Source organism: Mirounga angustirostris, unplaced genomic scaffold (assembly GCF_029215605.1).
Source record: "Mirounga angustirostris isolate CCGP_5_RB_7025 unplaced genomic scaffold, mMirAng1.0.hap1 SCAF_15, whole genome shotgun sequence".
Classification (NCBI taxonomy): Eukaryota; Metazoa; Chordata; class Mammalia; order Carnivora; family Phocidae; genus Mirounga; species Mirounga angustirostris.
In genome coordinates, this window is record NW_026991723.1 from 28,637,306 (window position 1) to 28,664,477 (window position 27,172).

The 27,172-nt window shown below is 47.9% G+C and overlaps 1 protein-coding gene across 1 annotated transcript; it reads right to left on the reverse strand.

Annotated features, from left to right (window-relative positions):
• Positions 1 to 191: 191 nt before the first annotated feature.
• Positions 192 to 24,957, reverse strand: FBP1 (fructose-bisphosphatase 1). The gene is made up of 7 exons (XM_045882352.2): positions 24,543 to 24,957; positions 15,174 to 15,336; positions 12,984 to 13,076; positions 6,872 to 7,012; positions 3,418 to 3,555; positions 2,213 to 2,332; positions 192 to 517 (listed from the first exon to the last, which is right to left on the reverse strand). Exons 1-7 carry the CDS (start codon positions 24,710 to 24,712, stop codon positions 326 to 328), a joined length of 1,017 nt encoding a protein of 338 aa, XP_045738308.1. The 5' UTR covers positions 24,713 to 24,957; the 3' UTR covers positions 192 to 325.
• Between the last annotated feature and the right edge of the window lie 2,215 nt (positions 24,958 to 27,172).

Below are 27,172 nucleotides of genomic sequence, written 5' to 3' on the forward strand. Positions count from 1 at the left end.
AGGTTGTGAAAATTAAATGAGTTATCTGTTGTGATATGCATTCACTGCTATTATTACCACTACTACTATTATTTGACACAAAGCAAGGAAGACTCTTTTTTAGAAAGGATATGTTTGTTTCTCCCCCACCCACTCAAAATATGTCCAGTGGCATTACTGAGATAGAACGGCAGCACCAGGTACTACGCAGCTTCTGATGGTGAAAATATCCATGCTTTTTATTTCTGCTGTCTAGGAATGTGTGGAGCCAGAAAGGGGTAGCACTGTGGGAGACAAAAGGTCCAGATAAATGGCACTTCTTTTTGGTGTGGGCAAGGCCAGTTCTTCATTTGGCAGCGTGCTTCTTGTAGATCTCCAAGAACTCCTTCACGTCTTCAGGCGACCCCAAGATGACTGGCGCCCTCTGGTGGATGTCAGTGGGAACAATGTCCAGTACAGCTTCCTTCCCAGTGGTAGCCAATCCTCCCGCCTTTTCCATGACATAGGCCATTGGGTTACATTCGTATAGCAGTCTCAACTGGAAGAGAGAGCCACGAGCAGCACGCTCATTATTACATAAAAAAAAAGGGATGTGTTCTATAGCAAACTAGTACAGAGCTGGTGGGACTTTTCAAGGTAACCGATACTCTCCCTTTCCTTCTGTGAGGTTGTAATAGTCCTCACCCCCAAGGCTGCCTCTTAAGACCTAGTGATTAATTTAACCATTTGGTTAAATTAAACCATTCATCAGGCCACAGCCAGCAATAGAGTGCCTGATGCGAATGTGAGACAGACCACCTGGACTCAGGACTGAATGACATTTTGGCAGAACTGATGGTTCCCTTCTCTTTATAGCACGGAAACTGGACCTAATGAGTGACTCTGTGTGTTCTGGATGGAGCTTTGCCTATTCTAAAAGCATTAAACGTCCATGGTAGTGTCTGGCTGCAGACATCTGGAAAGCAGACCAGCTTCTCCAAACAGTATAATATTGTTTGCAACCCTGTACACATTCCTTTTACAATTCTCCGAAGGCTTCGGGGGTTGGGATTGAGTATGTTATACATCTCGGCATTTACTTTTAAATATTAACTTTTTTACTGTCTGCATTTTCATGCAGTCTGCCTATTGAGCAGACAGGTTCTTGCAGGTGTTTCCTGGCTGTATTTGCATACAGGTGTCATGGGCAGATTTGCAAAACAGAAAAAAAAAAAAGGAGGAACCTCAATATTGGTGTTAAGACACAATTTTTTGAGGCATTAAAGAAAAGTGTGACAGAGTAGGCTAATCACATAGGTTGGGATGCCTGAGGTGGTGATGGCAAGAGTGGTGTTTTAAGTAAATGAGAATGCCTTCAATGAACTGGACACCACCAGCTGTAAAGAGACATCTGAATATATCTGGAACATACACATTTTTAACTATCTTAAGGGGATTCTTGTTCCCATTCCTTCTCTCACATTTGAAAAAAAAAAAAAAGACAACCTCGCAACACTGTGGGCATTAGACCAGTGCATTCGGTGGTTGACAGCTCACCTGAAAGCTCTAGGTTTCCCCAGAGATTCTTTCCTTCCCTAGGAAGGTATCATTTTCCAAGCAGCCAATGTCAGCTCATTAGTTATTTCTATTTTACGCCTTTTGAAAGCAATCAAAGGAAACCTCTATTTGGATACATATTTGATTTTCTGCCTTGGTAATGAAGCTGAACTGTTTCATTTCACATTGTGAATGGCATTCATTTTGCCCAGGCCACCCACTGGAAGCACCCATCCTGACCGTAACACTGTTACTTATCTTTAGCAATGGAAGGGCTCTCACGAGACCATTCCGAGCCAGTATCACCTGGCTTTAACTAAGACAGCCTCCAATCTAGAAAAGAATATCCCACAGATATCCTCAGCATCATATTGCAGAGCAAAACAGCAATAAACAGCTACTGTAATCTCTCTTTCTTCCTGTATCAAATCCCCTGGGCTGCAAATGGAATCCACTGCTTTCAACCACGTTTTTTTGTTTTGTTTTTTAAAGATTTTATTTATTTGACAGAGAGAGACAGCGAGAGAGGGAACACAGCAGGGGGAGTGGCAGAGGGAGAAGCAGACTCCCTCTGAGCAGGGAGCCTGATGCAGGGCTTGATCCCAGGACCCTGGTATCATGACCTGAGCCAAAGGCAGACGCTTAAAGACTGAGCCACCCAGGCGCCCCTCAACAGCTTTTCAGGGGATTTGATTACCTTTCCATTGGGGCTCTTCTTGTTCGCAGGGTACAGAAAGATCCCGCCATAGACCAGGGTGCGGTGCACGTCAGCCACCATGGAGCCCACGTACCTGGCACCATAAGGGGCTGTGTTATCCTGCAAGGTTAAGACAACAATAATTAGGGTCATGGAAAAGAGAGTTCTGCGTCCTCTCTGCTCATCTGGTTCAATGATCATTTATTTAATGAGCACCTACAAGGTGCGTGTTTGGAGCTGTGCTAGGAAATGTGATGAAAATCCTGAGTCCCAGGAGCAGAAAGAGACCGCCTCTTACACCTCTCATAATAGGGTCAAATTACCTGCAGTGACCCTGCAGAAGTCCCCCAGGAGGGTGTCGTTGATTCTGACTACAGGGTTGGAACAGGCATCACAAAATCGTACCTTTCAGCAGGACCTTGCAGGCTGAGAAGGACTTTGCCAAGCCAAGGAGCCGGGCAAGGGGGCATGGGACCTGCCCGAGCAAAGCACAGCAACCCAGAGAGGCAGATGCCATCTGCCTGGGGTCTGGGGAGGAAGCCAGTGCACCTGTGTGTGCAGGGTTCAGCGGGTGGGAAGGCAATGCAGGGTAAGGTGGAAGGAGAGGTAAGCTCGAAAGAGAGCCTGGGGCCGGCCAGGAGGCCCTGAATGTCATCCTAACAAGGTCTGGGCTTCCTCCTCATCACATAGCAGCTTTCAAAGGCACTGAAGAGGATGACAAAATTGGATATTCCTACATAAAACTAGCTCTGTAAACAGCCATTTCTTCTCTTTGTATTCAGTGACTTGAAACCTCTTCAGAAAGGTACCAAGATGGACACTCGTAATCTTGAGACGGCGAACAGAAATCCATTGGCCACCCCAGGGCAGGCACCTGGGTACGAGAACCGTGTTCTGTACCATCCGAGATCGGGGACCACAGAAGCGAAATGTTTTACTGCCATGGACTCACTCATCTGGCTGACTTTATTGTCCTGATCTTCTCCTGCCAGCAGAAAGCGGCAGAGGCTGAAACGGACCCTCGGACTTTGACATCCGAGGGCAGGAGTTCCAGTCCCCAGTACGAGGTGGGAACCTCACCATGGGGTCGGGGCACACTGGAGTCCAAGCCCCTGCCATCCCTGCCACCTTTAGCCTCCAGGGTAAATCATGAACCAACAGATCTGTGCATAACTCGGGGCCCTCCCACAGAGCCCCTCACTTACCGGGGGGAACTTCTTCCTCTGGACATACTCGGTGACGGCAGGGTCAAACTCCCTGGCATAGCCCTCATTGAGGCTATAGATTTTTCCTTTCTTTTTGATTTTCACATCTTTATCCACCAAAATGAACTCTCCAATGGCCTAGGAAAGGAGAAGGAGACGGACAGGTGATGAGCCGCTTCCTCCGGGGCCAGGCTGCGCTGCGCCCGGGGTCCTGAGGCTGGGGGCACAAGGTGCCTCTCCCAGCCCTGGGACACCCTGCCCCTGACCTGCCACTCCAGGAATTGTGAACAGGGCCGGGGAAGAGTCGGTGGGTGAAAAGGAAACAGGAGGAGAGAAGAGGCTGCTGCAGATGTCAGCGAGTCGAAACTCTTGACTGGGCTTTCAAATGGTTTCAGTAAAACAAGAAAGAAAACAGACAAAAGTAGGGAATGCAGAAATACCTAACACAGCAGCAAAACCTGAGGGAGAATGAGAACTGTGTATCCACTCAAGTGGGATTTAAGAAACAAATGAGCAAAGGAAAAAAGAGAGAGAGACAAACCAAGAAACAGACTCTTTATAGAGAACGAACTGCTGGTTACCAGACAGGAGGGTGGGGAAACGGGGGATGGGGATTAAAGAGTACACTTATCAGGATGAGAAAATAGTAATAAAATAAGATAACAAAAAATAAACAGCTGTGCCCCCCGGGGGGCAGGGGAAATGTGCGTCCAAAGCAATATACAATTCTGAAAAAAAAAAAAAAAATTCTGCTGGTGCACCCAGGAGGTGGGGTATGAGGAGAGGTGGGCACTGAGTCACACCGGCGTGCTCAGGAGTGCTCTCGGCTTTCCATTTCTGCCGTGATGACGTGTCCCTTCTCTGTGCTGCCACAGAAAGGAAGAGAATCCTGAGTCTGGACTCCCAGCCTCTGTAACCCTGGGTGCTTTTGCCCGCTGATCTGCAACACGTTTCTCAGAACTCGGTCCTGCCACCAAGTTCCGGTGCTGAGTTGATGCCTCTGGGGCTGAGGTGCTTTAGAGGAGACCGGAATCTCGAGAGAAAGTGTCACCTAGGTCCTGCTGCCCGGGACTGAGGACTGTTTGGAGCTCCCACGTGTCCTGAGAAGAGGCTGACTGAAGCTCTGCCCTGGTCGGGAGGGAGCTGCTCCCTGGAGGCAAGAGCGAAGAAGAAAGGAGGTGCCCCAGCCATTTACCCCCATCGCAGAGAGTCCTTCCTGCAGGTAGGGAGTGTGACCTAGAAAGGAAGGAAGAGAGGGAGGGACGGAAGGAGGACTAGGAGAGCAGGAAGGAGGATGGAGGAGGGGAAGGAGAAAAAGACTAGAATTAACAGTGGTCACTGCAAGGTTTCACCTGAGTGATTCTTTTTTTCTTTTATGGTTTGTTTTTGTTTTTGTTTTTGTTTTGTATTTCCAAAAATTCTGGCCACAATTCTGTAGAAATGTTCTTTTATAATCAGAAAACTAACTCACTAGCTAGGTATCTTTACAGAAGAAGACCTGAGAGCAAGCCATCGCCCAGCGGATGCTGCAGAGCTCCTGCAGCCATGCTTTCCGACGCCCTGCCCTGGCACCTGGCCAGAGAATCCAAGACGTGAAGGGGGAAAGTCTCCTGCACGTGCACACAAGAGCCTGAGAGCCTTCTGAGGGTCCAAGCCTGCTGGAAACGCACATATAGCTGTCTCCGTCTTTTGAGCAGAAACCGCCAGCCAAAATGAATAGAAAGCGCTGAAGGGGTCCTGAGGTTCGCCCTGCAGGCAGCGGGGGGGAGCAGCGGGTTAATGAGACGGCGGCCCCAGCAGGGGACTATGACAGCGGACCTGCGCTGTTCTTCCAAACACTGAGGGGCCATTAGGACTCGGAGTGGCAAAAGCCTATCACATACACAGAAACTGACTCCCAGAGACACCGGTCTATGACCTGGAGACAAGAAAAGATTTCATTTTTTCTACAGGTCCATCAACTCAAAGGTAACAGAGAAGTCACTAGAAGAATGTCTGGGGAAGCAGTAAATCTCTAGCAAAGCCATACATATGCAGACTTCAGTGATTCCAGAAACTGTGCACTGGGCTCAGGGTGAACTTTGCTCCGGTTCTGCCACTATGTTCCCCTGAGGTCGCCCCACTTGGAGGCTTAATCTAGTGTTGTTCTCCTACCTTTGTTTATTTATTAAGCGCTGGTACTTCCAAGGAGCCAAAGTCCGGTCATGCAAGGCAGCCTACATTCTCACGGCTACGACCTGCCACGCACATGAAGCCCGGGGCCTCACCAGGAGCTATACCTGTCTCCCGCCCAATTCCAGCTAGCTGTGTGTACCCTGTGTTCCGTGTGTCCACAAAAAGCGCTGAATTAATAAAGTTTCATTACTGTCATAGGAGGACATGTCTAAAACTAAAAGGTATTTATAAACCCAATTCTTTTCCCTTTGGGGCACTGGATCAAGTGCATGATGAATGTGCCCGCCTACTGAATTCTATATTCAACGGTAGGTTGAGTTGGGCCAAATAGTGAAAGAGACTTCTTTCCGCAATTCATCGGCTCCACTGGAACTGTCATCTACCTGAATAAATAACTCCAATTAATAGACACGTGGAAGAAATCATCCACAAATTCAAGCTGTTAATGAATATTTTTCATGGCACCTTGGGCTCCTCTCCACTAAGTAGCTTTTCTCTCTAAGGTGGAATGAGGACTTATCTTCATTTCATTCTTTATTTTCTCTTCCTTGAGTTTATCAAAGCCTTATCAAAACTGCAAGCATTCACAGAGCGTTCATCTGCGTATGCACGACATCAAATGGATCTGGTAGCTATGTTTGAAGAAACAAGGCAATCCACTGCATCAGTTGGGACACCCGTTCACCTCTGCAAAACAAGCTAGTCATGGACATAGTGGGTGGCAAAGAGACCATCTACCGGCCCCATCTGGTCCATAAATGTGTTTTAGTTGGCTAGCACATGTTTTACAAATCTAGAAATATTACATTTTTTTTAGTCCACTGTTTCTTGAGACACTGGAAGCCTTGGCAAGACTGAGCCCCTATTCCCAAATAGTAACAACTGCTAGACCTCTCCAGCTTACCCCCGCCCCCACCATTGCCCTTGGCCTTCCTTCCCCAGCACACCTCATTCATTTATATGGCCTGCCTGGACTCAGTGGGCATTTGAGTCAGTTGAATAATGTCTGTTCTACAGAATTAATCTTGGAACAAAGCCCCCCTTATACTCTGGAATATTATTATTCCATATTATTATATTATTTCTCACCTCAGCAATCTTCTCGTGATGTACACGTGGTTCCTCCATCTCCCCCACCCCTTTGCCCACTCCATCATCTCTGGCCCTCTGTGGGCCTCATTTCCCACCTCTACATACCCCCTCTCACCCTCCCACACAAGTAACAGAGCCTTGCGAACAGTCACCAGCCAAGCACCCAACCTCCCACGGGGTCTCTCACCGGGTCCAGCATGAAGCAGTTGACGCCATTCACCATGGCCAGGACCAACATGGTGGCACTGCCATACAGGGCATAGCCAGCAGCTACCAGGTTCCTGCCTGGCTGCAAAGCATCCTTCTCAGAAGGCTCATCAGTTGAACTCTAGGACAAGAAAGAAAACAAAACAACATGTTTTTTTGTTTTGTTTTGTGTTGTGTTTCTTTTTTCCAGTTCAGTCATTAGCAAGATGCATTATCAAGGTGCGCTCTCCTAATGCAACTGGGTATCTTCCCAGCGGGGCCTTCCTCCACACATCAGTAATATCCTGATTATATTACCACGGCAGCCTCTCCGTCCCCATACGGCAGATTTCCTGCATCTGGATCCTTCTTTCCAATCAGGGTCCTCCTCCAATTTTACTAATTTGATATTCCCTCATTTCTCCATTATCACTTTCAAAAGAGAGCATGCCTTCTTGCCAGCTCCCACTAATTTAATCGTATTACGGCATCAATGTCTTCCACCTGCCTACTCCATCTTTGTTTAAACATATTAAGACTGGGCTGCAGGACTGCTAGTCTGGCGAGGAAATCAATTTTATGAGTTCTTGCCAGTTGCGGCACGTGCCTCAGTGGACACTCACGCATCCAAGCAATTCTCAGAAAGGCGGGGACTTGGACTATCTCTCCAGAGTCAGGACAGGGTAGGGCAGCTGCTTTCCATTTTTTTTACCACACCCACAGTAAAAAATACATTTACGCCACAAACCAGTACCAACACACACACACACACACAACTACACAAAGAAATGCTTACACTCAGAACATAACATGCACTCTAATCTTTCCTATTTTGTTCCATTAAAAACACAATCCAGTGGGTCATGTGATCACAGTTTGATACTAAGGAAGGGGACACCTTAAGGGCATAGCTCCTAGTCAAGGGTTGATAATGATAAGAAGATAATGATCTTCTTTATTAATACCTGATTGGCTTCTTTGGTCCTCAAAACAACCCCAAACAAATCTGATGGCTGATGGGCGCACAGGAGGAGATCCTGCCCCCCTCCTCCTGGAGCTGCCAGGAGCCCCAACTCCACCCCACCCGGGAGCCTCCAGGAGTGCAGACAACACTCCTCAAAACAACCCCAAACAAATCTTTCAGCTTGAATACTCTACTTGGAATTTAATTTCTGCCAATTTCATTTATTCCTTCCCCAACCAGAGATTCCAGTAGCTAAAAACAAGTATGAGCATCTATATCACAATGCTGGAAATGGAGGTCATCCCAGCAAAAACATTCCCGGTAATTTTTTTCCTGGAACTTTTTTGAAAGTGTGGTCCAGAGACCACATGCATCAGAATCACCTGGGACGCTTATTAAAAATGCATATCCTGGGCGCCTGGGTGGCTCAGTTGGTTAAGCGACTGCCTTCGGCTCAGGTCATGATCCTGGAGTCCCGGGATCGAGTCCCGCATCGGGCTCCCTGCTCGGCGAGGAGCCTGCTTCTCCCTCTGACCCTCCTCCCTCTCATGCTCTCTGTCTCAAATAAATAAATAAAATCTTTAAAAAAAAAAAAAAAGCATATCCTGGGGATGTAGCCTAGGCTTACTAAGCCAGACTTTCTAAGGGCGGCGGGGGGGGGGGGGGGGTTCCTGAGAATCTGCACTTTATTGTGCACCATACTTGACTCGGACACTGAAGTTTATGTAAAAGGCAGAGTCATAAGGACATTTCTCTCCTTTTCCCCCTCATCCCCACTCCTTGTGTTTAATAAATGGTTTTCACATAGGTGGCTCGTTGGTTGGTTGGTTGATTGGTTGGGTTAGGTCAAGCTATTTGATTTAGTTTGCTTTGTGTTCACAGAATAGTGCATTGCATCTAAACACAAGACTAAACATACTATCAAAAATTTGAGTTGTTTACCCAAACTCCAAATTTTACCAATGCCCAGCCTTAAAAACAGAACCAGCTTCCTTCAAAGCCAGTGACACACAGGGGAGGACTCGGGCCTCTAACTATCCTCTATCACAACTACTTAACCCTGCTAGGGCCGTGAGAAATCAGACCGGCAATATGTAGACAAATGAGTTGGCTGGGAGCCCCTAAAGGCTTGGAATAATCACTTCTCCCCTAAGAAAAATCCCTCAGAGATCCACCTCACCCAGAACCATCCACGCCTGCCCATGCCAAAGGTGCAAGAACAAACAGCCTTTCCTGAAATGTTGTCACCTAATAATCTTACTCTCTGCCACAGAATAAGAAATGGTAACATTGTCTATGATCCACACACTCAAAGAGAAAATAATGCCATGGAATCGTGGATGAGGAGGAGTTCTTTCCTAGCCTGGTATTTCTAATGCATGAATTCCTTCCTTCAAACCCCAGCAGGGAAGGCCTTTGGTCCAGGGATCCATCACATTCTCATGCAGGCGCTCATGGACCCACCAAGTCCCATAAAGCCCCTGGCAAAATTAGAAAGCTCCTAGACCCTACCTCTCTCTCTCTGCCTATCCCGGGCCACAACCTGTCGGAGGTACTGGTTTGTTTTATTTCCCACCACCTCATAAGGGGTATAGAGGAAGACACCATGGATTCTGGAGACTTGAGGTGGTGGGGGAGAAAATCTGGTCGATGTGGGTATCCCCCTTGTCTTGTCACAAGAGCTCACAGAGCATTCGGAGTCCCCCATAACTCAGCCAGTATTGTTCACCTTCTATCGCGCTAGGCCACTGGCCTACAAAACATACATTAAGACGATGTCCCGCCCTCAAGGAGTTTATAATCGGCAGTGAAGATGGGCTGGTTTTGCCTGGCCAGCATCCACCACCCTTCCCTGGTAACTGCACGTTAATCTCCTTAACATACCGCCTCCCGGGGCGCCTGGGTGGCTCAGTCGTTAAGCGTCTGCCTTCGGCTCAGGTCATGGTCCCAGGGTCCTGGGATCGAGCCCCGCATCGGGCTCCCTGCTCTGCGGGAAGCCTGCTTCTCCCTCTCCCACTCCCCCTGCTTGTGTTCCTGCTCTCGCTATGTCTCTGTCAAATAAATAAATAAAATCTTAAAAAAAAAAAAAAAAAGATACCGCCTCCCCTGCTCTCAACTCTCCGGTGAGCACATGACCCGGGCCTGGCCAACCAAATCATCGCCTGCCTCAGGCCATAGTGATTGGCTATAGCACAGCCACGTGACCTAAGCCAAGCCAATCAGATCCAGTGAGATGACATTCCTGTTGGAATTGTTGGAAGAGAGGCTTGCATCTTCTGCTTGACTTTACTGGGAGGGCTGCGTGTGAGCCTGGACTTGCTGGCCACCGTTCGCCCGAGTGGAGGAACGTAGTAGAGAGAGAGAGGAAGTGTCTCCTGATGGCGTGGTCTGAGGCCCTCAATGCAGCGGCACCTGAAGCAAATCTATCCATTGGGCTTTCTAGTTATGAAAACCAGTAATTTTCTTCTCCCTTCTTTTCCTTCCTCCCTCCCTCCCTCTTTTCATTCCTTCCTTAAATTAGAGTTCTGATACTGTCCACTGGATATTAATACACAAAACAAGTAATATTAATAGCTAATACTTAATCAAGCACTTTTTATGTGCCAGGCACTATTTTCAGGTCATTATTCCTAATTTTCAGTACCTCCCCTTTACAGATAAGGAAACAAGAGGCTCACAGTTACCTTGCCGAAGATCCCCATAGAACTGCAAGTGTCAATGTCCGGAAGCTACATTCCATATGGTTATTAATTAGTAAGTGTGTAAGTCTCGCTGTGCTCAGTTAAAGGACTTGAACTGGATTCTGAAACTGCTAGAGCACTTTTGAAACTCTGTGTTTAGTTGTGGGGACTGGATATTTTTAAAAGATGTTGCAAATTAGATTATGTCCAGTATAGGGTGACCACACTAGTGAGGTCTAAAATCTTCTCATACAAAAGATGTTTAGCTTAAAAAAATATTTTTTAAAAGGAAGGGAGGACAGGGCAGGAAAGCCATTTCCAAACACGTTAAAACAAAAAGACAAAAAAAACCTTATTTTCGGATGCTCTAAAAGGCCAAATGCGCAATAGGGAGATGTGTTGATTCAGTATGTGGACAAACATTCTAACCATGATAGTCGCTCAACCTCAGGAGAATTCTACCCCTTCTGGGGGTCTCCTCGGCAGGAACTCTCTGGGACACTGGACCATGTGCCCCTTTGAGACACCTCTGGAACCTGTTTCCAGGCATTACGTGGGAAAGGCCTGATCACTGTTGCCAGGTTCAGTTACCAATGCTGTGGCCTAAGGAGATGACTTCTAGCCCAGAACCATCGATGCAGAAAGCAGGAAATGTGTCATTTGCAGCATCAGACACATCAATGTTTACGCCCGTAAGCCTTCAAATGCTTTCAAACAATCAGTAAGATGTTTAAAAACTGCAATGGCATAAAGGTGGGTGTCATACTCATTTTTTTTCCCAGTCTTTTCAGAGAGCCACTTCAGGTTTCTTAAGAAGAGCATGGAGACTTGTTGTTGAGTTTTAGCATTCATAACTCAAGCTGCTACTGCAAGCTGGTTTGATTTTTTTTAGGTGATAGCTAGTTTTCTGGCTCTCAGTTTTCTAGGGATTTTTCTTTCCTTAAAAGTCTTTCCTGAGGGGCTGAGGTGGAGACTGGGGCAGGCAAACATCAGCACCCCTGTAGTTTTAGTTAAGTCATTAAGCAGGAGGCTTCCCTCACAGGAAGAATTTTGCTGGGAACCTCTCGCTACTATAGATTTGATACTTTGTAGAGAAAATGACCTCCCTCCATGTCTATAACAGGAATGGTATGTTTCATGGTCTGACCTGGAAAATAGCTGAGTTGTTGCCTTTGCCTTTTTGTTATGAGCATTAAAACCTTCTATTACTCAAACTGATCTCGATGTGGATCTGCCTCTCGGCCAAGACAAAAGAGCAAAATCCATTCTAGTGATGAAAGAAAACCATCCCATGGCGGCCATGTGTTTGGAAGGAGACTACATGTAATACTAGACAACAAGTCACTCTGAGAAATAAGGTACGAATTGTGGTCTCGCATCTCAAGCTGTGGCCTCTGTCTCCTGGAACAAGAGAGCTGGGAGGAAACTCAGAGACCAGCTGAACTAAGCTGCCTCATCCACTGAGATGAAGAAACGGGCTCAGGCTCAACCACAATCTGTGAGGTTTTATTTCTAAAATAACACAAGAAGGGCTGAAGCCAAGATGACGTATTTTAGATTTCATCATGTTTACGATGGGCCCATGGGTATTCATTCTGTTTTTCACTTCTCTGTGTACTTGAGTTGTTCCAACACACACACGTGCGCGCACACACACACGCACATGCACACATGCACAAAGAAAAAGAAGGAAGGAGAGGCTCGCACAGGTGAGAAAGACCCAGGGCAGGAGTCCAGGTCCCAAGCTGCACCAGCGCAAAGCAACCTTTTCACAAAGGGACAGACAGTAAACATTTGAGGCTTTACCATCACCGTCTTTATCACAACTGCTTTACCGTGACAGCGCAGCTCAAAATCAGCCAAGGGCAATATGGGAACAAATGAGTTGACCATATGCCATTAAAACTTTATTTATGGACAGTGAAAATTAAATTTTATATGAATGACACGGGTCATAAAATATTAGTCTTTAGACTTTTTTTCAGCCATATAAAAATGAAAAGGGGGTATTTTCTGGTCCCAGGCTATACAAATCAGACAACAAACTGGATTTGGTCCCAGCGAGTCTTCATTTGCAGACCCCGATTCAGACAATTTAAAGGACAATTTTGACATAAATAATCTCTCGTTATACTCATAATTCTCAGTTCACACAGTATGATCACTATAACTAATCTATATTGTCTCTTATTTTTATTCTCATTTTCCATTGTAAGGAAGATATAGTTTAAAAAGTGAAATATCTTTCTCTTCCCACCCATGTTTTACTATATTTTCTTTTAAACCACTTAATGGATCATCAGCAAGCAGTTAAGGCTGGAAAAGTCAGTACCTGAGATATAAACCTATCTCAAGCCTCAGAGAGTTTCATGACCTACATTCTACCCGCTCCACCAAAAGTGAAATAGTATTGGATGTCAACCTTAACTTTTTATTTCAAACCAGGGGCTCGATATATTACATTTTACCTTTTTGTAGATGCCAAAAATTGTTCCAATGGACGCAAGGCAGTCAATATTGGAAGATCCATCCAGGGGATCAAAACAGACCACATACTTACCCTGAGCAAAAAAAAAAAAAGGAATACAACTTTACTTTTAAAATTATAACAAAACAAAGAGCATACACAAAGGGGATAAAACAAGGGAATCTAGGAGAAAGTTCAAGAAATGTGAATCTGATTTGTCTGTCAGAGAAGGTATGAGGTGGCATACAGAACAAAAACAACAAAACATCTGTCCCAAAAGATCACTAGGCAGAGAAAACATAACTTAGAATAGCAGGTCTAGATGAAGATGATGAAACAGAAAAATAAGTCATAGTTTCCTACACTGCTGATATAGATGAATCATAATTTTGATCTGAGTTTCCTGACAGCCAAGGGGAAAAAAGAAATGAGGCTAGTCACTAATTTCTCTTTATTCACAAGGGAAAGAAAAAAAAATGTAACAATTCCTTAGCGGAAGCAAAGATAACATTAAGATCTATTTGAAAAAACTTCTCATGCACGTCTTATAGCTGACACGTGGTTGCAGTGCACAGAGTTCCCAACAACAACCCTACTGTGATTCCCAAAGGGTATAACCCTCTGTCGTAATGGGACTACCAAAATTTCATTCTGTGAACCAGATTTTCAGTGGTGTGCTGGAGCTGGTTGCTGTATGTGCCCAAGACCTAATTGTGCACATCTCTTCCCAAACTCTGCTTTCAGTGATGCCATGTTGGTAGCTTGAAATAAACTATGGGGCATATTTACACAGTAGAAATTGGTATGTGCTACAAATCAGAGATTTTTTTTTTTTTTTTTTTTTTTTTTAGAGAGAGAGCGCATGCGTGGGATCGGGCAGGAGGGGCAAAAGGAGAAGGAGAGGATCTTAAGCAGGCTCCACACTCAGCACAGAGCCAGATGTGGGGCTCCATCTCACAACCCTGAGATGATGACCTGAGCAGAAATCAGGAGTCCAATGCTTAACTGACTAAGCCACCCAGGTGTCCCAGAGATTTTTTTTTTTAAGAGAGAGTTAACCTGAATACCACTGGGGATTTTTCCATCTCCAGATTGGCCACTTTAAGATGTGGTTTTTAAATGTTCTGCATCAAATTAAGAGGTTTCTCTGATTCCCTGACCTATTGCTCTTAACAAATCACCCTGGCCCATGCAGAGGAAACTGTCATCTGGAAAACAGAAACATGCCTATTATCGAGGCACATTATAGTCAGGGAAGTTTGGGGTAACTGATAGAGGATATTAAACACAAAATTCAATCCACATGCCTAAAACTGCCAACTACCTTGGGAAGCCCAGCAGAGAAAAACATGAACTTTGAATCATGAAGTAGTATTTTAGGAATGATGTCAAACAAGCTAATCAGATGTGGCTCCCCACCCTTCTTATAAAGGTCAAAACTGGGTATCAGGCAACCTCTTTAAATTCATCTTCCAATTGCTTTTTTCTAATGCTACTCCTTCTGGTCCCCAATTCATCTCAAACAGGGAAAGATGGTAAGCCCACAGAACTTCACATCACATCTCAAAAATTTTTTTTTTTAATCATATGATTGTTGTTGTTCTTCAAAAGCTGGCTATACTCTTTCATTCACTTTTTCAACAACAATTTATTGTTGAGCCCCTACAAGCTGCTGGGTACTATGCTAGATGCTGGGATACAGAAAAGAATATAATCTATCTCTGCCTTCAAAGAGCAATCAAATTAATGGGATCCCCATGGATTATAATGCATAAATCAATGATAGAAACTGAGAGCAGTTTAGATTGGCAAGAAAGGTGAATGGGAAGGTTGGCAATTTGGTGGGTGGAGATGAAGAAAAAAGAGGTAGTTAACAGAAGGCAGACTTTGAAGAACCTTGAACATGAAAACAAAAATTTAGGGGTGGGGATGAGTATGAGTACATATGAGTCTCACTAACGCTTGAGTACATGGGGGGGTAATAATGGCATGAACTATGGTGGTAGCATGGACAGTAAAGGATAGATGTGAGATATGGTATTAAGGCAGAATCTGTGAAATGGTAACTGATGGGGAGGAATATGGGATGATTCCTAGGATTCCAGCTTGGCTGAGCAAGTGGGGCCATTTATAAAGCTAGGATGATGGTTACACTGAACACCCTCCCCCCACAGTAGAAATGCAGACCCACCCTTTTCTCGGGCTCTACTATAATGGCGTGCTTATCTTCTTCTGACACAAGAACGCAGGTGGCAAAGGAGGACTTCAACACGTTAATAACCAGGTCATTGGAGAGGACATCCAGCTTCTTCACTTGATCACCGGTCACATTGGTAGAGCCAGCAATTCCATAGCTAGAAGGAAGAAAAGTCACAAAAATATAAGCCATGACCACCAGGATATGCCAGTGCACCTCTAAACCCACTGAAAGCAGGTGTTTAGTAGAATTTAGAAGACAGAAAAGAAGACAAGTGGTTTGGGAGAAACAAAACAAGAAGAATGGTCATCCCCCCAGATTGACTCCTAACAAGGAGCAAATATTCACCTGTCCAGTATGTCAAGTACCCAGCACACCTTTGTGGGTAAATCCATGTTTCTCAACCTTTCTTTAATGGCCTCTAAGAAGACTTTTTAGCTTTTTTTCCCTAATCACACTCCTCCGTGAAATTTTACCACCACAAATATAGTGTGTATCTGTACTTCATATATTAAAAAGATTGATTTTTCTTCACCTCCCCCCAAAACCAGTTTTTACCCTTGAATACACAGGTTAGCACATAATCAATCAGCTGAGAGGTACAGCAAGCAAGGAAAACTTCTGGGTAGGAGGGAGCCTGAGCTGTGAGCTAAGCCAAGGGACGCTATGATTTCATAGCTGAAAAGTTCCTAAGGGACAATACAGACTGGCCCCACCACCTCATTTTATAGAGAAGGAAGCTCATTTGCAGACACTGACGGGCTTGTCCAAAGCGGAGAAGCAGAGCAGAGGTGAGAAGCTCACTCCGACTCCCTCCCGGGCCAGGCCTCCCTCGCTGGCAGGAGTCCTTCGGCTGCCGGCGTGAAAAGTCTGGAGTCTCTACTCTACTTTCAAAGTACCTATAAGTCGGTAGCTGCAGAACTCCCAGAATTAGAGTGGCTCATGCAAAATGCAGCTTAGTTTGTGGGAATGGAGGAAGAGGCAGGCTGGACTAGCGGGGCTCGAACAGGAACACTGAAAGGAGGGGAACCGTTTGAGAGAGAGGAGGCACAGCCCAGAGAAGAGACGGCAGGAGATGGAAGACGTCGCCCAACCGCTGAAGGGCCAGGACAGGGGCCTTGGCTGACAGGGTCAGGAGCACTCGCCTGGGAACCAGTGGTCACAGCGGCCCTTACTTCAACTCCTGCAGATGCATCTTCTGTCGACAGACAGAACTCCCTTGTCTCTGGCTGAACAAAACGCAGCCAACACCAGGGACTGTCCCAACCCAGACGCCTGGCCTGGCCTGATTGGCTCCAGAAGGTAACTCCGGCTTCACAGCAAGCCCACCTCCAGTGTCGCTTCCACGTCATTCCTTTGCCCCCCCTGGAAAGAGCATCTCGTCCCGCCAGCCCGGGGCCCACTGCTCCCTCTCCTGCCATGTCGCTCCTCGTTCATGAGTAAAAGACCAAGGGTCTGCCACACTTGCAGCTGTAGCCCCGTCCTCCTTCCACCTACTCTTTTTCTCACCTCAATCCTGAGGCCGATGCTGGTGGAGAAAGAAGGCAGCCAAATTCTGGGTGGAACGAGAGGGGCTTGGCAGGGCCACCAACCCAAATACATCTCCCTCACTGGCCCCACAGGCCCTGTCGCTCCTTCCTCGCCTGAGATGTCCTCACTGAAAGGCACTAATTCAGGCAGGTGAACTGGCTGATGGAAAGGAGCCTGAGCTTCCTGACAGGAACCTGGCTCAGACCTCACCTCTGCAAGTCACTTGTCCTGTCTCCTCGGGTGCGTGTGCCCACTGAAGGCAAGGATACTTTGTGTGATGCTAGAGGATTCCATGAGGTGAGACGTGCAAAGGGCTTAGCACAGCCCTTGGCATCTAATAGGTGAGAAAAAATGTGAATTACCTTGGTTTGCTCTCTCAAGGGAGCCCTCATCAGGGAGCTGCACCTGCTGCGGGAGGGGCAGAAGAGTCTCGGAGACTCCCAGGCTTCACCCCCCATCCTGTTAGCATGGTCGGTTTATCCTTCACTCCGATGAGGAAGACAGAGGGTATGTTTTCCTCCATTGTGTCCCAGCACACAGTAGGCCCTCAATAAATACTTGCCACACGAATGAATGGCATTCACCGAGGAAAGCAAAAACCTGTCTGAAGGAATGAATATAGGAGCAACCGACTTTCAAAGTCATTCCACACGCTGGAGAGCCGGGGGAAGCCATTGGCACAGTCCCCAGAGGGGTAGGCCTCCGAAGACAGCTCCACAGAGGCCGGGGCGGCTAGGGCAGAGGGACGGGGCCCCAGAGACAGGCGTGGGAAAGGCCTATGTCACACCTGGGCCCATGTCCCACCTGCTCAGGTATCTCATCCAGCAAGTCGGGTGAAGTCCGGCCATGGTCCTTTTTTCTCAAGGGCTTCCTAGAGGCCTGTGTGAGTTTTCCTGCATGTCCCAGTATTTACCATCCTCCAGAACTGTTCTCAGGGTGGGTCTGTAATGGGAGTCGAGTGCACCATGTAACACACTGCGGGAGGAACACTCTGGGGACACTAGCTACACCTGGCACTGAGATAGCCATCTTCCCTGCCAAACTATTGCAGATCACCGGCCACTTCCCCCTTTCCGGCTCCCTCAAGGTCGGGTAGTTACCTTCCCCCCCTCCTCTTTTGACCCCATGGAAGGTCCCTCCTCTGTTCTAACCAGGACCCTTTTCCAACTATCCCCCAGTTGCTTGTGAAGCATTAAAAAAAAAAATTAATTTAAACAAACACTATGGAGATAGAATATTCTGGGCCCCTCAAACTCAAAATTCAGGTACTTTATAACTTTTCTAGACATCTGGTGGGAGGGTTTCCCCTGGTGAGACCTGGTGGTAAGACGGTCTTAAAGGCAAAGGAAAGTGATCCTAAAGTAGAATCAGGGTTCAGGAGAGTGAGTTCCCAGATCACCATGTCCATAGTAATTACAACCAAGTTTATACCCCATCACTGGGTATTCCCTGCGTTTTGTCTTGTCACATCAAGTTAGCCGTGACTCATGTTTGTCACACTGCCCTGCGTTACTTGCTCAGGGATGAGGAGCCAGGCCAGGTGAATGCTCAGTCAGGCTTCTCCAACACACCGCAGGAGGGGCCCGCACAAGAGCTGCAAGGTGTCCCTGAGGGAACAGGTTTCCACAGCTCAGTGAAAAGGCAGAAGCAGGCAAGACTCCTCCAACTCTGACAGAGGAGAAAAGCCTTCAGAAATATCCTCCAGGAACTAATTAGCTGAAGAGAGCATGGAGTTATTTTCTCCCCAAGTTTTCAGAAACCCGCTTGAAACAAGAAATTTCTGCATTCTCATCAGTCATCATTACTCAAAGGCCCCAAAGGATAAATGACGACGAGCCTTCCCTGTGTATTCCGATGGCCACAAGGAGACCAGAGTCACCTGCGGGCCTACAGAACTGGTAGCAGATACGGGCCTTGGCTTCTAGGGAGGTGCCCATGCTTCTGCCTGGCCACTTGAACTAGGGCTTGCAAAACAGATCAACTGTGTTCCCTAAACTGGAATTCTAGGCAGACTCCAGGATTGCCCAGCAGAGGCCAGAAGCCTGGCCTGGTTTAGAAGCAACTTTTGTACCAGCTGTTGTGAACAGGAGGGCATGGCACCAAACACCCTCCCACACACCACCAGACTCTTCCTTAGATCTGTTCCCAATGTGCTGTTCCCTGGGGCCCAAATCAGAAAGCAACTGAGGCTGCAGGGATGTGGGGAAACCATCATCCAACTGTCAAAAAAGCCTTCCAGAAGCCAACTACGCCTTACAATCAGTGGAGAAAGAGAAACGAGCCAAAGGGTGAAGAAAATGGGTTGACTCAAGCAAGTTGTAAACCTCTAGGCTAAACCCCCTCCTCCACCCCACCCTGAGAAGGGCTCCGTAGCAGCTGGGCACTGATCATGCAGGGACAGAGACATTCGTTTTGACGGAGCAGGTGACTTGATCTGCCAAGGAAGCTTTTCCTAAATTCAAGTTACCCCAGAGGGAAAGGGAACATTACTGGCTTTACTCCATGGGCTGGGACTCTAGCTCACTGGAGTTCAAATCCATTGTAAATCACAAACTTTACGGCTCATCCTTTCTAGAAATCATGTGCAAATTTGAAACACAATGCTAATATTTAATCCAAATTTCTAGGGCTTTTAAAATACTGGCCAAATGTAACCTGTCCTTTTATATGAATTAAAGGATTATTCATTTAGGAGTTCCCTATTATATGAATTAAAGCGACATAGCTTTTTTCCAAATTTTTGGTGAGGTTTACAGTACAAGGGAAAGAAGAGGTATTGTAAGTAGCAGCTCTTCAAACTGATTTTTGCTCCCAAACTCCAGAAAGAGAACTCTTGTGTCTCTAGGGGTTTAAAAAGTAACAATCAAAAGGGCTCAGACCCTCACAGGATGCTTCCCACCCCTGAACTGCTTGGACTGCCAGGCCAACTAATTTGAATAAAAATGAAGTGAAATGTCTAGGCATTTCAAATGAAATACTCTCCCCAGTAGGACTCTGGTCAAATGCAAACTTCAAGCGCTTTCCTTTGTTGCCAGTTACCTGTGACACAGTTCTGCACTGGGTGACTTCCAGAAGTTGCCTGACAAACTGGTCTAGAGGTCCTGGTTTCCCCCCTCCCCCCCGCATCAGCCAAAGTTTACTTAGCGGACGCCTGTGGGGCTCCGTTGAGAACAACATGGCTGCCATTTGCACATGATTTCTAGAATGGATGAGCCATAAAGTTTGTGATTTATGATGATCAGGGGAAAGCCACCTTTAGCAACATTTCTGAAGACACAGGGTTGGAGGCAGGGCGACTCCCAGGAAGAAAGCTTCCTTAGCATTCCCCCCCCACCCCACCCCCACCCCCACCCCCGTGTCAACAAGGCAGCGGGAAGCAGGCCGCAGGCTGGACACCACGCAAAAGAACCAAGTGAACGAGCTCATTTGCAGAACACCCAACTGAAGAGAAAGGAAGGCAGATTATCATTTAATCCTTATCACAAAAGTTGAAGGTAACATGACCTGTTATTGACTGATGCCGAGGTAAGTGACCAACCGTTCACCCAGACAGAAAATCCAAGGGTCGGAGCAGAAATTCCTTGAAGAGATGCCAACCAGAGCAGCTTTCACAGGTCACAAACCCCAACCTCTGCTTGTGTTCATGCCAGCCCAAAATTGAAAGGTATCTCAATTAACAAAAATATATATAATCATGATCTTCAGCCTAGGAAAATAATGACAATATTGGCAATTGTTTAATGAACTCAGCTCATCCTCACACAGCTCTCTGAGGTTGAAAAAAACAGCGGTCTCCATCTTACCAGTGGGGAAACCGAGGCTCAGAGTTATTACATCAATTGCCAAAACCCTCACAGAAGCTAAATGGCAGAGCCAGGACTCGGAGCCCAGCTCCATTGCTCCCCAAAATGTGCGTGTTCCTGTTCTATGAAATCCGGTCCCGATTTTCTTCTCCTCTTCCTCTCTGCCTCAGGGCAAAGGTGCCAAAAACCAGGGGCCACATCTTGAGGAAGGGCTTCCTGCCCTAATTTCACAAAGCCCATCCAACTGCAGGCTGGATGACACCTCCAACTGGATAGCACTCCAACACCTCAAGTTCAATGTTTCCAAAATGTCGGGATCATCTTGTCATCCATCCCCAACCTCTAAAACCAGCTTCTGCTTTGGAATTCTATTTTTGGTTTTTGTTTTGCTTCGTGTTTTAATGGTGTGGCCCTGCTCTCAATTGCTGGAACCTGCTCTTTGAGAACTTGGCTGCCCTTCTCACTCAGTCCACACTCAAGACTTCCCCAGACTCTCTCTTTCCCCCAGGCTCTCCCCTCCAATGCTTTCCTCACCCCCCAGCCTTAGTGGGTTCTCGCCATGTTTCAGCTTTCTTTCTTCCGGTTCTGTACTTCCAGCCATATCCTCCCCAGATTAGTCGCTAATCATACCACTGACCTACTCAAAAACTTTTACTCTCCCCTTTGCATACTCCCCCCAAAATATCAAGTATTCACCCCTGCTATCAGATGCTCCCCAATGCACTTGTAATTTCACATCCACAAACACCCCTCCACATGTGCTCCATGCTTGAGTCAAACTGAATGAGCACATTTTCCAGAAATATTTTCCCACCCCTTTTCTTTGCACAACTGAATGCTATCCAGCCATCAGGCCTTAGGACCGTTGCCCATTGCCATGCTCATCTCGATGCCCCACAATCCTTTGCATCCATCCACATTGTATTTCTGGTACCTCTATGAAAGCACCTTTCAGGATCTCTATTGTGTTTTATAACTAATTCCATACTTGTCTAATAGCATAAGCTCTGTTGTTCTCATCTCTCAATCTCATCTAGAATTTTGTACATTGTGGGTGTTCAACACATTTTGTTGAACTAAACAGAACCAGTGAATTCTTCAAGCAGTGATTTGGAAACACGTACAAAGGAAAGTCAACTCCACATGGCTAAAGCAAAACCTGAAGCCACTGGAGAACCACTTTCTGCCAAAGGAGTGAAAACAAAGACATGAGCAAACACTTCAATTTGAACCATGAATTCATCAGATCCCCTTATAGACCGGTGACTGTTCTCCTGGGAGAACAAAACGCTGGTTGCTCCTTGTATGGATCGGCATCCCTTCTCTCCGGGGACTGGGTAGAGGGGAGCCAGAAGCACAGAAATAAGGTTTCAAGAACAGGTTTTCCAGAAGGCAATGGCTTCTTGAGATACGATTCTTAATTCACATCAAAAATAAAATTGGTGAGATTTAGAGTTGGGTGAGTTTTAACTGACTTCTGAAAAATAAAGTCCAACACGTGGCATAAAGAATCGCAGCCTGGACAATAGGCCCACTCACCTCATCTCCCCTGCCCTCAGGGCCCTCAGCTCTACAAAGAAGGGCCGGACTGGGTGACAAATTTTGAGTCTTTCAGCTTGAAACTCTATGATTCTGTGGATGTCTCATTAACCACAAGGACACCAGCTACAACAGCAACTGTTGGTTGACAGAGAGAGAGGAGGCTCCAGGCTCGAAGTTCAACTCCTAATGTGTCCCTGGCGAGACATCATGGCCGAGCTCCATAAGCTGGTTCCTGTGAGGTTCTTGCAGATCTGTAATCATCTTGTTTGTCTGGGTACATGCCCTTCTAGGTCAAGCCTTCGGCCGTAGCAAGTCATCTGCAGGCACATGGGCCTTTTCATCCAGGATAGCAAAGCCAATAATGAATGTGATTGGAGGACTGGCTTGAGATATTGCCTTATTGCTGTCTGCCCAACTGACTACATGTCATACTGAGATAGCCAAATTCTTATTTTCCCACAGGAGTAAAGAAGTGTCCAGATTCTGGCTCATGCCCTGTCAACCACCCACACAACCAGGCCATCAACCCCTGCTCCATACGTACGACGCTATTTGAAACAAAGTTCTGCGAAATGGCCAAACCTAGAGGAAGAGGTAAGTAGCTCAGGGAACACTACGCAACAGATACAAAGGAGGAGGTGGATTTATCCGTCCTCACATTGAAGGATGTTCATTTTATATTATTGAATGATGAAAGCAAAGTGCAGAAGAACATATAAAGTGTGCTGCCATTTGTTTGCTATTTACATACAGGCCTATGTAAATACGTATCGATACATAAACTTGTATGAGTATAAAGGAGTCGCTGGGAAAATGACCAGTAAATTATTAATAGTTGGTACCCCAGGGAAGAGATATGAGGTGGGTTTCACTTTTTCCTTTGTGTTCCTTTGAGTGGTTTGAACTTTTGCCAAGGAGTGCAACTTTTTAGGTAGCTTATAGTAACAACAGCAGCGGTATTTTTTAAAAACCTGGTATACAACTATCTAGCCTAAAAATATACATATTTTATTTAGCCAAAATTAGCACCCTTTGTCCAGGTCCCTCTATGCAAGATCCCAATATCTGAGGTTACTTAAAAGGTGGGAAAGATATACCTCAGAGCAGATCTTGTGTTTCTGAGTCTTTTGGGGGGTGTGAAAGGTACTGACACATTTTTTAAGTAATACAAGGAATGCCAAGCGCTCTTTTTAACAAAGCTCCCAGTCCTCAAAGGCAAGGAAGGTGATGAGAACACCTATACTCATTGTAAATTAAATCTGAACTGAGATTTTAACTGAGTGTATTTCCTAGGGCAAAGGCTCCATAGAAATGTATTATTAAGGGGGGTTCTAGAAGAAATAGTAAAGAAGCCACCACCTTCCTAATGTACTCGTCCCAATCCCAGCAAGGCCTATCTCCGTTTGACATCTGAAAATAAATGTCATCAACACTCCTTTTTTTTTTCCCCAACACTCCTTTCTTAAGAGTTAGCTCCACCAACCCACAGCATGGGTCTGAAGCCAAAGAGCTTCCCAGAAAAGGAATCCAGGTTGTGCGGGTTATACTTTTTCAGATCAGCTATGAGCATCATGCACATTTTCATAGTGTTCCAAAGTACAGGAAACATTAGGAAGCAGTGTGGGCAGTCTGAAAACCCAGGGACGCTTCAGCTACAGTGAGGATCAGTCTAAATATAAAATACATGTGCACACCAGAATAAACCAAAGGGAATTTGTGTTACTTACAAAAAGCCTCATAAGAAGGTGCCCATTGAATCCTCATGTCCCGTGATTCCTTTGCACACAATGTGATCTGCAAACCTCAGCATCTGCTCCATCGACCACAGAACTTTGTAGAAATGCAGAATCTCAGGCCCCACCCTGGACCTACAGCAGCCCTTTGCACACAAGCATTGCTGCTCCTGAGAGCTCTGGGCATGCAGGCTTCCTACCAGCCTGCCCTGGGCTTCCTTTGCTCCTAACGGGGCTTGTTTAGGGTCAAGGAGATACTAAATCAGAAACCTGACTTGGGACCCCAATTCCAGAGGGAGCAAAGAAGGGAAAAGGAGCGAAAGAGAAAGGAAGCACCCGTGCAGGCCCTTTCCTGTATGAGGCTAAGTTGGGTATGGTGGGCTGGCCAGGGGCTCAGCCTGGCCAGCCTGTTTCACCACGAGGAGGCTGAGAGCGGGTGCAAAGGCAGGCTGCTCAGCCCAGGGGAGAGGGCTGCTGGATGGAGGCAGGTGTGAACTGTGAGCCAGGTCCCCCCGTGGGGGCACTCCCAAGCTCAAGGGAGGGGGAACCAGGGCTTGGGTGCAGTTGGACAAGCTTTGTGAGAGAGGGGCTACGAGGGAAAGAGAGAGAGAGAGAGAGACACTCCCATCTGCCAGACAGGCAGGCAGGCTGACAGCAGGAGGGCCAGGGGACCACATATCAGACTCCCAGGCAGATCCCCAACAGGACAGACAGACAGGACGTGCGTGGCCCGATGGCCTGGAGGCCTGACTCACAGGTGCGCAATGCCGGCCTTGCGCACGGCCGTGGAAATGGCTTTGACCGCCGTGCAGAGCGAGTTGAGCAGCTGGGTCATCTCGCCCGTGCCGCGGGCCTTCCTGCCCTCCTCCATGACGAAGCGGGTCAGGGTGACGATATCCGTGTCGAAGGCCGCCTGGTCCGTCATGCTGAGGCCGGGCTGCGGTGCGCGGGGCGGCAGGTGCACGAGGCAGGTGCGGGCGGGGAGACGCGACGGACGCAGCGGGAGGACGGACAGACGGCGCCGAGCGTCCGCACCGTTCGGAGCCTAACCGGCCAAGGCCCCGTCCCCGCGGGGAGTCCCGGGCGAGCCTATATGCGCGGGTCGCCGCCCCCCGCCCCCGGGAACACCTCCGCGCCCGGGCCTCCTCCCCCCTCCGAGTGCGGCTCCGCCCACGCCGATCCCCCGGTGACGTCCCCGAGCCCCGCCGCAGGCTCTGCCCCCCACTCGCCGCCCCCGGTCCCTCCGCTGTCGCCCCGCGACGCCTCGGCGCCGGCTGCCGACGGCCCCCGGCTTGGCGGAGCGGCACTCAGGGCCACCTGCACGACCCCCGGCAGTCCCCGGCCCTGACCCCTCCCTCCAGTTGTCAGACGGAAGTTGGGCAGGTTAGGGCAGGGCTCCCGGCGGCGCTGGGGGTGCAGAGGCCCGCGCTCCAGCCCGCTCCGGGGCGCCCCGCTCGCGCTTCTAGCCGCCGCCCGTCGTCCCGGCGGCCCCCAAACCCCAGCACCACCTGCCCCCTGCTCCCTGCCCTCCGGCTCTTCTCACCAACCCGGGAGAAGTGGATTCCCTGTCCCTCACTGGTCCGATGGCCCCTGGCTGGAGCGTTCATTCCGGCCTCTTCTCTTCAGGATTCCTAGAATGCCAGAACTATTGGAGACCACAGTTTTCAGTATCTGCGTTTGGCAGAAAAAAAACAGTCACAAACACAGGGAAGTATCCCCTGAATGCCACACTGAGGCCAGAGACTCCGTAGACCACATCCTGATCTCTTTGTAGCCACAACACGGTTGTCTTAAGCCGGTTCATGCACTGATTCGTGGAACAACATTTATTGAGCACCTACTGTATGCCGGGCACTGTCCTGTGCTGCCCTGGGGACAGAGCCCGAACAAAACAGACAAAACTCCTGCCTTCTTTGACCTTACATTTTAACAGAGACAATAAAAAACAAACCAACCAGAGATTGGTATGTTAGATAAGCCATAAGAGCTGTAGAGGAAAATGAAATAGCAAAAGGGGACAGGGATTGTTGGGGTCAGGGGTTAAAACTAGTGAAGGAAACCCTCACTGAGAAAAAAAGTCTCCGAAGCGAAATATTTCCTTAACTATAACATCCGAAATACAATGACGGCTACTGTGGCCTAGAAACCAGTCATAACAGCTCCATTCAAGAGTTTGCCCTTTATGTGTCAGACAATTCGCGCATGGGGAGCTCAGATGAGCTAGGACCCTGAAATCGAGCTCGTGCCATCCAGTCCCCCTGAAGTGGAATCCCTTGGAAAGCAGCCCCGGTAAGCTCGGAAGAGGTTAGGGGGTGGGGTTAGGCAGGCCTGCTGGATTCCCAGCTCCAGCCTCACCGGCCCGGAGCCCTCGGCCAGTTACCCAGTCTCTCTAATTCCAGTTTGTCTGTAAAGTGAGGCAATTGTTCCAGCTGGGTGTCATGAGCATGCCAGCAGATGAGGTGGGCAGAGTGCTCAGTTCCAAGCGAGACACAGGCGACACACTGAATAGATGGCGGAGACCTCTGTCTGGCTCCCTCAGTGATCGCTGTCACCCCCACGGACGGGAAGCCCACCACCTACAAGGCCACTTGACCTGGTGGTGGAGTACGCACTCCGGAGCCAGGTGGCCTGGGTACAAGTTACTAGCCTCACGGAGGAACGTTGTCTCTAACAGGGGGCTAATGACCGTAGCCCCCTCACAGGATGATACAGAACGCGGGAGAAGGGCTTCAGAGCTGTGCCCAGCCCGCAGTAAGTCCACGCCATATGTCTGCGTGCCCTTCATTAGATGGACAGTGAACAGAAGAAAGACACTTCCCTTTGCCATCACAAAGGGGCTGAAGGGACATGGGGATGACAGCCTCAGCCTAAATTTATCTATTGTGCAATTATGTTCCCCTGCATCACGCTGGTTGACTGTGACTAGCTCTTTTCTGGGCCAAGATGCATAAACCCTGCGTCTACCTGCATGGTAGCCAGAGACTGAGGGAGGAAGAGGACCAAAGGAAGGTGGGCACCTCCGCGCGCGGGATTTCTCCCTCCCGTCTTTACCCGCCCCCATTGCAGAGCTGCTGCCAGCCGGAGGCAAGCTTTCTCCTCCTCCCTCATCACAAAACACGCCCGATTCATGCACTGGTGCAGGTAGGAGTCGTGTGTGCCATATTAGGACTTTTTGGAACAGCTAGAAGTCCTGGGAAGAAACGGTGACCACCGTTGCCTCACCAGGCTCCAACCCCAGGAGGTCAGCTCTGTGTCAGCGGCAGGAAGTGGAGAAGTAACAGTCTAGATGGTAACTCACCGCCTCCACCACCCCCCGCTCCCCCCCTGAACCCAGGGCACTTCTTCTTGCTCCCCCTGGCCCCCAGGACAGTTAGGGTGACAGGGA